This window comes from Pteronotus mesoamericanus, unplaced genomic scaffold, assembly GCF_021234165.1.
Source record: "Pteronotus mesoamericanus isolate MK-2021 breed Mesoamerican mustached bat unplaced genomic scaffold, CSHL_Meso_final scaffold_54, whole genome shotgun sequence".
In the NCBI taxonomy this organism is placed as follows: Eukaryota; Metazoa; Chordata; class Mammalia; order Chiroptera; family Mormoopidae; genus Pteronotus; species Pteronotus mesoamericanus.
This window is the reverse complement of record NW_026555321.1, coordinates 18,578,171-18,590,711: the sequence shown is the minus strand read 5'-3', so window position 1 is coordinate 18,590,711 and position 12,541 is coordinate 18,578,171. Positions and strand designations below refer to the sequence as shown.

The following is a 12,541-nucleotide window of genomic DNA, read 5'->3' as shown; positions in this document are numbered from 1 at the left end:
CTTCTCATGTGAAGTAACAGAAAAACAGACATTTTCTTAAGTGGTTTTTATTACACGCAAGGTATTAGGACAAGTACAAAATAACCTTGTAATTAAGATACTGTATCAGTCATTAAAAAAGGAGAAAAACACTACAGTATGAAGAGATTTACAAATGACTAAAATATACAAGTTTTGACAGAATTAACAAACAGTTTGAAATGGGGTTGCTTTTTTCCTTTTAGAAATGCCAAGTTTTCTTAACAAATAAAATACAGTTCTCTTAAATATGTGTAACCATGAAAACATTAAAGAAAAGCAGTCTTAACACATACTACTATTAGTATTACAACAGATTCCATTGCATCTATTTAACAGCCTTTGCCAACACATGCCTGCTCCCTTTCCTAGCTTTAAGAAACAATTTCCCCTAAGAAATACTAGTAGCATAACCCTTAAATAATTTTTATTTTTAAAGTTATAGCCTACAGAGAAATCAACACCTTGTCAGTCTAGAATAACAATGGCAACCATTCTTCACATGCACTTCTCTTAGAGCAAGTCCCCTTGGCTGGTAGGATACGGTTTATGTTACAGAACCTTCTCTCCCACAGCCACAAATCCCATTCTATGGTATGTCCTTGCTACCCTCATTCTCCCCACCCCGCCCCCCGCCCCCACACTGGCATTCACCTTTCCCACCCCAAAAAGTGCAGTTCATAGTAACCTTTATAGAAAATGGTTTTAATGGGTGTCCCAACATATACACTCTTTTAAAAGCCCCTTCTGAACGCCAGAGGTGACAAAAATGACTTAACGTTCTTGGATTTCTTAAGCCTTCACTGGGTCCAAAAGGTGAGTTCTGAATATTCGAGTATTGTCTCGCATTCTTTGTTTTCATTTAGATCCCCTAAGATATAAAGGAAGACGTCTCTATTTCCCCAAACTGAGGGTGAGAGAAGGGAAATAGAAGCAAGCTGTTGACCCCAGCTGGGCTCAGCTTCCCAGCCCCTTTCCTGACTTGGGTTCTTTTGTAGGAACTAGTCATTGCTTCCATTAACACTCTTAGTTAATGTTCCACAAAGACTGCAAACCAGCTCACAGTCCACCTGCAACAACTCTGCTCTAGAAAACAAACCAGCTCAAGAGCTCTTAACCAGAAGAAAAATCTTCAGCCCTCAAGATCACCGAAACTTCATTAGTGCAGTTCAGAGTAAACGCTTACGATTTGGCATGTGTTAAATGATTATTGGCACAATGTTCTCCATACAGTTTCATGTATAAATAGTGATATGCACTGGGGCCAGGACCTCGGGTGGATCAGCCGATCTGCACCATTTTTCTGTCAGCAATAATCCCATCTCTTCCCTTTGCGCAGTGGAGAGAAAGCTGCTTCATCCTGTTCGCCAAGGCCTGGCCCTCAGGGGACGCGCTGCTGTGGCTCTTGCCACCATCGCTGCTGCTGTGGCGAAGACCCCGGTTGTTGTTGGCTTTGTCACTTGTTTTATTCTCTGCCCCTTCTGCTCTGTCTCCTACCAAAAGGTTGAAGATTAAATGAGTAATGACAATGCCAAGGTCACCCAGGCCCAAGCCAGTCGGCCAGCTCAGCCCTCCAGGATCCCCCCATGTTGCCCAACCGTGTGCATCAGAGGGTTCTCCACGTAACTCCTTCCTGTTTTTATTCCTTAAGGCATCTGATACGCTCAGCTCATCTTGAGCGATGAAAGCTGTCATACTCGTTCAGTAGCTGGGGGGCACAACCCTCCCCAGCTGTGCTCGTCAAGGGGACTGCAGCTGCGGTAACACACAGACCCGAGGCCATGGAGCCAGGACTTGGAAACTCCTCTCGGGGGTCAGCGCCGACAGCACACCCACCCAGACCCACTAACGGGCCAGGGGCTCCGAGACCTGGCGAGGGTCTAGAACAGTGCAGGGGTCTGGCTGCAAAGGCCCTGGGGCATCTGGGACAGCACTACTGCTGAGAGGGCTGCCACTCACCTCGTTCCACCTCACACTCCGGGGAGGAGGCCCCGCTGCATTCGCTGCGAGGGCCTAACACCGGGAACATCATCCCAAACTCTGACAGGGACACGGGGCTGGGCAGATCCAGGCTGCCGGGCCTCACAACTGCAGAGAACTGCTCAGCCGGCTCAGAGGGGCTCATCGGTCCTGAGCTGAAGCTGGACACAGATTGGGTTTCCGAGTCATCTTCAGATACAAAGGTGCTACAGTTGTCATCTTCAAAGGCCTCGGAAGCCACTAGAATGAGAGAGAGCACCAGTCACGCAGGGTCTGGCAGATAGCAACCTAGTTCCTTGGATACCTCCACAAGAGCTTGTTGCGGGCAGACAGCTAGACTCGGCATGGGGACTGCAGAATCCCTGCCACCATGGGTCACTAATGGAAAGGGAACAGGACCCTCCTGAGCGTGCAGGCCCAGACTGCAATGCAGCTCGAAGGGAGGTGGCCGGCAGCTGCATCCCATGGACAGGCCACTGCCCTTACCGCAACTTTCTAGCCAGTGTGTGCCCTAGAAGTTAGCGTCAGTAGACACTGCCTAAAGGTAGAAGACGAATTCAGCCACAGACCCGGCGTGGTTTTCCACCCCAGTCCCCCAATAGTCATAGGTGCGCAGGAAGAGGGCTGGCTCTTTGTAATGGACCCCCAAATAAGCTGGTCAGACATGAGGGCTTTCTTCCACAGCAAATAAAAGCAGGAGCTGCTGGAAGAAACAGCCCCACGTGGAATACCTGCTGGGACCTTTGTTCTCTTTCACATGACTCCTGAGCTCAAAGCATGCTCAGAGCCTACCCAGGTCATGATTTGCTGCAAAAGAAAATCCCTTTCCAGTGAGCGCTCTGTAACTTGGGCCTCGCTCACCCTGCAGGCCAGAGTAACCAAGGCCCAGAGACGTGTCATTCTCATGGTTTGAAAGCTGCTCCTGCCTTTAGCTATTTCTCCCTCTGCCTGTACATAATCTTGCTGCTTACTAGACTTTTCTTCTTCTCCCCTTTCCTCCTTCCTCATCTTTAAAAACAGCCTTAGAGCATCCCATAGAGGATCACCATAAATGAGAAATACTGAACTGTTGGGAACAGAAAATGGGATCAATCTGAATTCCAATCCTACTTCCACTGCAAGTTACTTCACCTCTCTGCGCTTCACGTTCCTCTCCATACAGGGTTTATGAGATGATGTTATTCAAGTCCTCGCATTGTTGATTCTCAAAATACAGTTTCCACTTCCTTGACCTTCAGCCTGGCACTTAAACGTTTGCTGACTGAATTAAGGAACACCTGAGAATGGAGCTTGGGAAAGAGCCAACAGGGACTATTCCAGGGAAGACGAAGTGTGCAAAGACAGTGCTGGAGGGGTTTTCTTGGTTAACACACAGGAGGGCACACCAAACCTCTGTTACCAGCTTCCCAGGAGGTGGCCCCGGAAAAAGGTGCTCTGTGGTCAGACACCGGTGAGAGCCACCATTTGTGGGGTACGTACTGGGTGCCAGTGTTACTTCATTTAATCCTAACCGCCACTCTGCAGTCGGTAGTAGGTACTATCATGCTCCCCATTTCACAGGTGAGGAAATGGAGGTATAAAGTTAAGCTCTTGCCTGCATGAGGCACTAGTCATGATGGGAAGGCCAGGGTTTGACTCAAATCTAATTCCAAAGCCCCTATCCTTAGACAACCCTTCTCCCCTGCAGTACTTCTCACACCTTTGTATGTCCTAATATGTACTTTGAACCTCAGAGAGGGGTGAACATTCTTCACTTTCCAAACTTACTTGACCACAGAATCCTGATTTTGAGACACACTCGTAACATCTTGATGAACGCAGTGTCCCACCAAATGTGGGAAGTCGCCAGAAATGGCCCTCAGCCCACCCAAGTCTAAGGCCCTTCTGTGTCAGTGTAAAAAGCCCTGGACGTAGGTCACATGAGCTGGGTCATCGCCCCGCTTGCATACGAGCCCCTGACTCACCAGAAACGGCGTCTGGCTCGGGTTTGCTCCCTGACAGGTCCTCCGCGGATGTGCTGCTGCCCTCGGCCCCGACGCCGCAGCCCCGCGGCCCCATGGCGCTGGAGCGCCGCCGCTCGTGGATCTCGTCTGAGATCATCTCCAGGTTCTTCAGGGCCGTCTTGTACTCGCCTTTTGCCAGGGCCAGTTTGGCCTGCAGGTCGTCTACGGTCTTCTTCAGTTGCTGGTCAGGAGGACAGGAGGCTCAGTAAGTGACAGCTGCCTCTATGGGCCTTGTGATGCTTTTGAATGACAGGTTCAAGCATGTTTTCTGCCCATCGCTCTATTCCAGACTCCCAATCACGATGGAGGGCCTGATGACTTACCAAGCTGTCCGTGCTCCAGATAAAAAAGCAGCCGCCACCACCCCCAACTCCCACCTGAGTGACAGGCTAAAGCTCTATCATCCAGCATCTACCACTGGCAGAATAAACCCCACCAGGGAAGCAACAATGGGTGTCAAACTCACACAGAAGTCCCACATTCTAGCTATTTGGTCCCCAGCACTGTGGTTCTTAAACTTGAGCTCACATCAGAATCACCTGGAGCGCTTGTTAGAGCTCAGATGGCTGGACTCCACCCATAGTTTCTGACCCAGTGGGTCTAGGGTGAGGGGCCCAGGAACCTGCACTTCTAACCAGTTTCCAAGTGTTGCTGATGCTGCTGGCCTAGAAGCACACTGAGAACCACCGCCCAGCACAATATAGAAAGTGGCTGACACAGAGAACTACATATATATGTATCAGATATAGAGATCTTCAGGGACCACTTAAGACCCAGCCAAGACCCATTTTGAGGCCTGAAAACTCAATAAAGAATGTCTCTCCACTCTCCTCTTGTAGCAAATGTGCTATATGAAAGTCTATCCAAAAAGAGGGGCTTTACAGAAAAATCCCATCAGCAACAAAGCCAAAGGCCACACATACCTCAAGCTGCACGTAGTACTTTGCCTTGAGTTCAAAATAAGGCCTGTGAAAAGCAGGAAGAAAGAAACATAAGAGTAAGCTTTTTCTCCAAGATGACGATTATATAAAAATATATAGGAATGGTAGTGAGAAGAGCTTGGGGAAAACCACCATTAAAACCAGTCTTGCACCATTTCATTAGCTCTTGGTCCACAGAGACCCTGTATTGTGCACACAGCTCATCTTCATTACTGGCAGGTAAACAGGCCCAGCCAATGAGCCAGGGAATGGTTTGCTTTTCAAAGTCTGTGTTCTGTGTTGCCCAGGAGTAACCACCCGACTCAGCACCTTGTCCCTCCAGGATATAGAACATTGAGGGAGAGAGGAAGCCTGGGCAGGGGGCTCTGGCAAGGCAGGTGCCTGAGTACAAGGCACATAAAAAGCTGAGGAGATTCAGAGAAGAACCACCTCCCCGGGGGTCCTCACGCCCAGACTTACTTGGATTTGTTGATGGCTCTCTTGAGTTTCTTCTCCAGCTGCCGCATGCGGCCCATGGCCGCGTTGTACCTGGCCGCCGTCTCCTTGTGCACCAGCTCGCTCCTTGTCTTGGTCTGCTCTGCCTCCATGACCTTCAAACGACAGCAGAGGTCAACCCAGCCAAGCCCAGAACTTGTATTATTTTTTAAAAAATATCCTTTGAGTAAATCAGCAGGCAGACGTAAGATTAAATGTCCATGTAGAATAGGATTGCTTCTTCCTATTTTCCCATTTTGGAAAAGTCTTGTCAGATAGGACTAAATAGCCAAATTGGCTGTGGCAACGTTCAGGGAAGAAGACAAGACAAAGATCAGAGAAAAGTTATGACGCATTCTCTGATGCAGTCCGCTTCCTTCGGCCTGGGCCTCCTGGCTCTAAGTAGCCACCCTGGGCTCCTCCTGCTTCCGCCCTGGGGCAGGGACCGATGGGCAGGCACAGGGGCAAACAGCACCAATGGGAACTCCGACATCAAAGAACAGGGACACCTAGCAAAACTATGACGGCATCAGGACAACAAGGCAATCGATCTCAGCAGTTTGGCCCTTTCTTTCCCAAATATCCCGAATTCTGTGTGGACACAGAAGAATCCAGGATCCAGAAAGATCTAACTTTACACTTAAATAATATCAAGTCACTCATATCAGATTTTGAGGTTCACAAAAATTTATGGCCAGGAGACCAGTCAGCATGCTGCTGATGGGAAATTCTAGTGGGAACATTTTGTTACGCCTATTGATTAAAATGGGTTTTAAAAAAAGAAAACCAATCAAAAGCCCTCAATGGCCAAAAACATGGCAGCTCCAAGGCACGTTCCCTGACACGTGGACAATGCGGGTTCTCTCCCTCTTACCTAAAGAAAAGCATTAGAGCAAAGCCTGCCTAGAGGAGAGACGACAAAGGAACACATAGCAGTTCCAGCCACACAAGCAGCTCGCAACTTCTTTCCCATCGTCTACTCACAACTCACACAAGTGTTACAGAATGAACTGGACAGGCAGGCGTGAGGCTGGTGGGCCGTTCTTTGTTTTACCTAAAGAGCATCAGAGAGGAGCCCAGAAGGCCCTCGGATCATTGGTCCACTCTCTCAAACCCAGCAGGACAACTGTAGGAAGGCAGCACCGTGCCTTTTACTCGAGGTTAAAAGAGAAGCCCACAGCAGAAGGCCACGACGTTCTAGCGTCTCCTCCAGTCAACAGCCACAGTTGGCCTGGGGCAGTTAATTGATGCACTCGCTTACAATAAGGTTGGTTTGTTTCTTAACGTGTCAGGAAAAATTATGAAAGACTGAAACGAGCATGAAATATTGCTGGGTGTCCTGTCTAGCATATCCTCCCAGGTTATTTCTGGCTTTCATTGTCCTACAGCTATTTTACTGTGAGCTGTAAGTTGTAGAAAACTGATAGTAATACAAATGATTCTTATCCCTAGAAATGAAGATGAACTGTGTCCCAGTGGAGGGGTATTTGATTATTGATTACCCTGTAAATATTGACCAGTTTTGGATCATTTTGTAAATCTGTTTCAGCATTCCTGGTTTTCTACAAGGGCCTTTACTGAATTCTCCTTTGAAATAGTTGTAACATCTTACTAGTTCGCTCCTTAGTTTGACACAAGAACATTTTCTATTCATCACAGTTATACTTTTACCTTCTTCAAAATATTTCTCTTTCAAAAAGGTTTCAATGCTTGAGATATTTATAAAAACAAAAGAATTAAAACAAAGCCAGAGAAGGAAAAGAGGAGGGAACTGAGCTGAGCTGGCTTGCGATAACATGCTTGCTAAAGTGACTTGTCAATCAAGACCAAAGGGCTAGGAGAATCCTTTCTTTTTGCTTCTAACACCAAAGATTTCACAAAGAAAAAGAATGCACTAAAAACATGCCATGCTTGGACACAGTCCTGTCTTAAATCTTAGGCTTTCTGGACTTGCTGGTTGTAACCTTTATGAAAACCCAAACCTCCAAGCTTACCAGACAGAAGACAATATATTGGAGGTGAGCTGCTCCATTATGAAAGAAGTCAATGCAGCGTTCACCTTCAAAGAGCTGTCTGAAAGCATTCTAAAGAGCCTGACTTAGAAAGGCTGTGATTTGAGGCACTGTAGAGAAAGGTCCCCTACACGAAGTAGGGTTCTCAGCAGCTGCATATGGGCCCTCATATATTTCAGCCCCTAATTTGCAAAAAGCAGCACGGCTTTCTAAAATTAAACATTCAGAAAGCTTCAAGCCCTTGGAAGTATTACCAGTGAAGACCGAGGATGTGGCAAGCATGTCGCTGTCCCCTGCTGCACCCCCATCAGGCTACGTCAGCCACGTCCTGTCCCAGTCTCCCTTGCCCCACATACACACAGCCCCCAGCTCAGCCTCCAGGCAGAAAGTCACCATGGATGTCGCCTTGGTGCAATCCCCCGAGTAACCAAGGAGCCCTCCATCTACGTACAGAACCAGGCATGAGCCGTGTGCTACAATGGGTGGGGAACAAGAGAAGGTGGATCAGGGAGGAGGGAGGCCCCGGGTGGTTCTGCTATGAAAGTTGAAGGCACGGGGAACAGAGAGGAGCCACAAAAGGAAGCGATGACAAAGAAGTTCCCTAAAGCCTCACGGCAGCAGCAGGCTGGACTGGGCCGGGCACGTGCAACCCCAACCTGAGGTGCCCAGCGCCATCGTATTCCCAGGATGCTCAGGGCTGCGCTTGCCTCCTTGAAGCCCAGGTTGACAGCGATTTGGTCTGGACTCCAAGAACCTGCCCCCATCTGTGGACCACGCTCTTCAGTTTCACCACCACCACATTCAATTCAGAGCTGCGTACAGCGATTACGCAGCACCTCCTGGACAGCGCACCTCCGGGGGCACAGGCACACCCAGCAGCCGTGACCGTCATTCAAGGCAGCGTGGGATCCGCCCTGTCCGGACGGCCATGGCAGCTCAGAGACGGCTTGACAGCAGGGCTGTACTCGAGAGGGGTCTGCAATGTGTGACACTTGGGGCAACGGATACAAGAGGAGGAGGTACTCTTGACTACAGTGGGTTTTGCACAGGCTGCAGCTCTTCCTTGCCCGGAGCCACACGCCCTTGGTCCCATCTCCACGGGAGGAGCACTCAGGGCTCACAAAGATTGAGGCGGGGGACAGTTCCCAGCATCGCACCTCCTTGCCCCAGAGCTGGAAGGCTCCCGAAGGAAATACCTGTCCACCATGAACGAGGTTACCTCCGGGATGTTGGGGATGTCAGCAAAGGTGGAACGCCTCAGGGTTGGGGACGTTCCTCCTCCATGGGACGCACTAAAGCGTCTTTTTCTCTCCCTCTTACCTAAGAAAAAGCATTAGAGCAAAGCCTGCCTTGCTTTAGGACTTTAGAGTCTTGGCCTCTCTCATTATGGTTTAGAACTTTCTCCCAGAGGGGCCCCTGTCCTGGGGATGACCCCCTACAGGCTCTCTGTTAACTTCTGGTTGCACCTGCCTCTGCCTACGAGACTCAGAAGTCAGGCATTCTTGGGGCCCCCAGAACCCGCAGGGATGCGCTTCTGCCCTCGGGCCTGCCCCAGAACTGCCCACCGCCAGTGCCCAGCTGAGCTAGGCAGCCAGAACAGGTGCCGGACACCCACGGCACCGGGCCTGGGCAGGCACGTGAGCAGCGGGCCCTGGAGGAAAAGGCATGCATGCTGGCCTGCGGAGGCCGTAGACCCTTGCCTCCCCCCAGGTTAGCAGGAGAGACAGGTGTGGGCCGGGAGCGCCTGACTGGCTCCCTCCTAGGAGTCCCCCGGCAGGCAGGCAGCTGGGTCCTAACGGGCCCCAGAGATGCTGTTCACAGTCACACACAGAAGACGCTCAACCAGCTGGGGCCTTCCTGCCTGGATACCAACAGACACCGACCAGGTGTGCCAGACAGTCTGGGCACGGCCTCCTGGCCGCATCCCCTGCCAGCGAAATGACCTGAACTGACCTGCAGACATCCACCCGGCGTGGCCCCTCCGCCGCCCATCCCAGCTCTCCCTCTCCAAACCCTGGGGCGTTCCACCCTTGCCGACATCCCCAACATCCCGGAGGTAACCTCGTCCCCAGCATCCTGTCGCGAAGATCAGCACCCTCCTCTCTTCAGGGAAGCCAGTTTTCTGGTTTCCTCAGAACCTCAGCGCATCCAGGCTGTTTTCTGATTCTTATCGCACCCCTGGGCAAGGGGTCCCAAAGAGGTGGCTTCTCTCCACTGTATGGCAGAGGGTGGCACGTCCCCACCAGTGTCAGGAAAGCTGGCCAGGACAGCTCACGTGCCACCACAGGCCTCAAATCCACGCGCCCACCCACCTGCACAGCCGGACCGGGGAGGGGAGACTGGCTGCGTCCTTCCCTCTCCAGCAGCTGCCATTCATAAACACTTCGTGCCTCTCCTTGTCCAAGTCACATTTTCTTCCTGTCTGGTCTTCTCTGCCAGATATCAGAAAAGCCAGTTCCTCCCTCCCAGATGCCAGGCCTCCTCTCCCAGAGAATGAAGCCATCACCTTCCCACAAAGGCCGCTTCAAGGCCAAAATAGACAAAGCCAGGGGCGCTGCTGCTGCCCAAAGCCCCAAGTAGTGAGCAGCAGGGACTCTGGGCCCCACATCCCCAGGACGCCACTCAAGGGCAGGCTCGGCGGCTCTGCCTCGTGCTGCTTGCAGCTTCCAAGGCCCTCCTTGACCCCAGACCTAAGCAGAGAGACCTGTTCCTGGTCCCTGTCTATGGCATTGCATGTGACCTAGTAGAGAACACCAGGCCTCCTGGGTCACTTATCATTTCCTAGCATGCTGGCTTCAGCCATGGCTCCAAGTGTGGCTGCCCAATGTCACCACACGTCTGAGAGGTACAAAGGGGACACACTGATGTCCTTGGGCAAGAAACGTGGGGACCTCAGTTTTCCTCCACTGTGCCTGGAGTGGAGATCATGCAGGCCAAATCACCGCCACTTCCTCAAGAGAGCCCTGGACCTTTCTGAGCTCTGGATCTTTCTTTAGACCCTTGATTAGTATTTTTCTGTAGAAGAAGAGGGTGGCATGAAGCTCTCTTCCCCTAAAAAAGCAGGCTTCTGGGAGTATCCAGAAGTCACACAAGGCAGGGGACATACTCTGAACCCTTCGTTGTCTTCATCAACCACTATTCAGCAAGGCGAGCGTGCCAGGCCCACGCAGCCCCGGGGGTGGGCGACGTGAGCTCCACTCAGGGAAAAGCTGAATCCCGAGGGAGGTTCGCAGCCAAGCCACATGTGGGAGCAGCTGCCCCACCCATCAGATTCAGGGAGCACAGCCCCCGGGGGCTGAGCTTCCCATGACCCAGGGATGTGGTCGAGAAAAGCTCTGCCACCCACTCTGTCTCTCGCAGGCGTCCGTTTTGAGCCCTCCCTCCCGCTCAGCAGCGCAAGGGCAGCCTCTCAGGCCACAGGAAGGAGTCGGGGAAGACCGGCCGCCCCAGGGTGGAAATCCTGGCCTGTGACCTGGAACGCCTGCTCATCCGCACTGGTCACCCTCACGACCGAGACACCGGTGGCCTCAACGAGGGCACACTTCCGATGACCCTCCCAGGACCCCAAGGAGCCCTATGTAAGGTGGGGGCCCAGAGAAGTCTGGTGTGCATGCTGCTCCGTGGAGCTGCGTAATGTGGAGGTCCGGGGACACCTCCCTGACCAGCCACTCACCACCCACTACGGCCTTGGGACTTACTAAGAAAAACAAAAGGCAGCCCTGGCCGGTGTGGCTCAGTTGGCTGGAGCGTCATCTCATAAACCAAAAGGTCATGAGTTCAATTCCTGGTGAGGGCACATGCCTGGGTTTTGGGGTTGGTCCCTTGTCGGGGTACGTACAAGAGGGAGCCCATCAATGTTTCTCTGTTGTATTGATGTTCCTCTCCCTCTCTCCCTCCCTGCCTCCTCCTCTCTCTAAAATCAATAAGCATGTCTTCAGGTGAGGATAAAAAAGAAATTAAAAAGGCAGAAACACAGAAACATGTTTTGTTCTTTTTTAAAGAGCACACCAAGTGATTTCTGAAATGGTTTCTTACTGGCTAGTTTGGACCTTTGACTGGGGCGGAGGGAGGACAAAAAGGAAAGGCGACCTTCAGCTAATTTCTTGGAAGGAGTTACTCTAACTGTGCGTGCGTGTGTGTGTCCTTTCCACATCTTTCAGCCTGTGGCTAGTAAATCCCCAAGATTTCCAACCTGCGCTTTGCATTTTCATCAGCTGACCAGGGAAAGCTGTTCCAGCCAGTGTTTGGCTCTAAGCGTCATGTCCACTAGGGGGCAGGAGACCCCAGGCCACACCAGCCCAGCCAGGAGCCTCAGGCTTCTCAGGGAGCAGGAGGTAGTACAGCGTCAACAGCCCAGCCAATCTGACTCCTAAGTCAAATCATTCGTGTGTCAGGCTTTCTATTTAAGGAAGCACAAGGCCATCTTTCATTACCAGGTCCCCCAGGACTTGAACTGTTGTGACAAGTGACATTAAAAAGGGAGAGCCTGCTGGCATGAACTGACTTTTCTATTCCTGCCCTGTGACTTTCAGAGATTTTAGGCCACATGCCTGGGAGTCTGTTTCCTCTGCTTGCAGAAGATGCCACACGCAGCGTTCAGCAGAACCAAGGGGTGGTCTGGCTCAGACAGACAGGGAAGGGGTCACGCCGTGAAAGCTGCTCCCACCCCCACCCTCAGGCGTGCAGGCACCCCTGGTGTGGACAGCCACACACACAGACGCTTGCAGGCGTGCTGCCTGCGCGCACACCCAGGTGCGCCCTCCCACAGACGCACACAACTATGACTCATACCCTCTGCGTGGCGTGATTCAGCATCTCCTGCCAGGCAGAGTCGAACTGCCGCTTGTCATCCTCCAGCAGCCGCTGCTCGGCCAGGGAGATGGTTTCCTTGGCAGCGCGCAGCACCTCCGTGGCCCTCTGGAAGTCCTGCGTGGCCTTCTGAGCTTCCAGCTGCGCCTGTGTGAGAAAGACCCGCATGAGGCCTCAGGAAACGGCAGGGCTCCTGCTGGCCCATCACACCCGCCGAAAGGACAGTGTCCCAAGGGCTGGGACGTGCCCTGTCCACTCTAGGAACAGGCCTAGCACCCGCAGGTCCTTGTAAAGGCTGGATGGG

General features: G+C 51.8%; 1 protein-coding gene across 1 annotated transcript in view; it reads right to left on the bottom strand.

The window, feature by feature from the left end:
• Positions 1–669: 669 nt before the first annotated feature.
• The window catches only part of SH3BP5 (SH3 domain binding protein 5), a 65,486-nt gene continuing 53,614 nt past the window's right edge, over positions 670–12,541 (bottom strand). Inside the window, exons 4-9 of the mRNA XM_054595435.1 lie at positions 12,220–12,384; positions 5,402–5,532; positions 4,925–4,967; positions 3,963–4,182; positions 1,978–2,238; positions 670–1,511 (exon numbers count right to left, since the gene is read on the bottom strand). Of these exons, the coding sequence (XP_054451410.1) occupies positions 1,300–1,511; positions 1,978–2,238; positions 3,963–4,182; positions 4,925–4,967; positions 5,402–5,532; positions 12,220–12,384 (1,032 nt within the window). The 3' untranslated portion in view covers positions 670–1,299. The remainder of the gene's footprint in view (positions 1,512–1,977; positions 2,239–3,962; positions 4,183–4,924; positions 4,968–5,401; positions 5,533–12,219; positions 12,385–12,541) is intronic.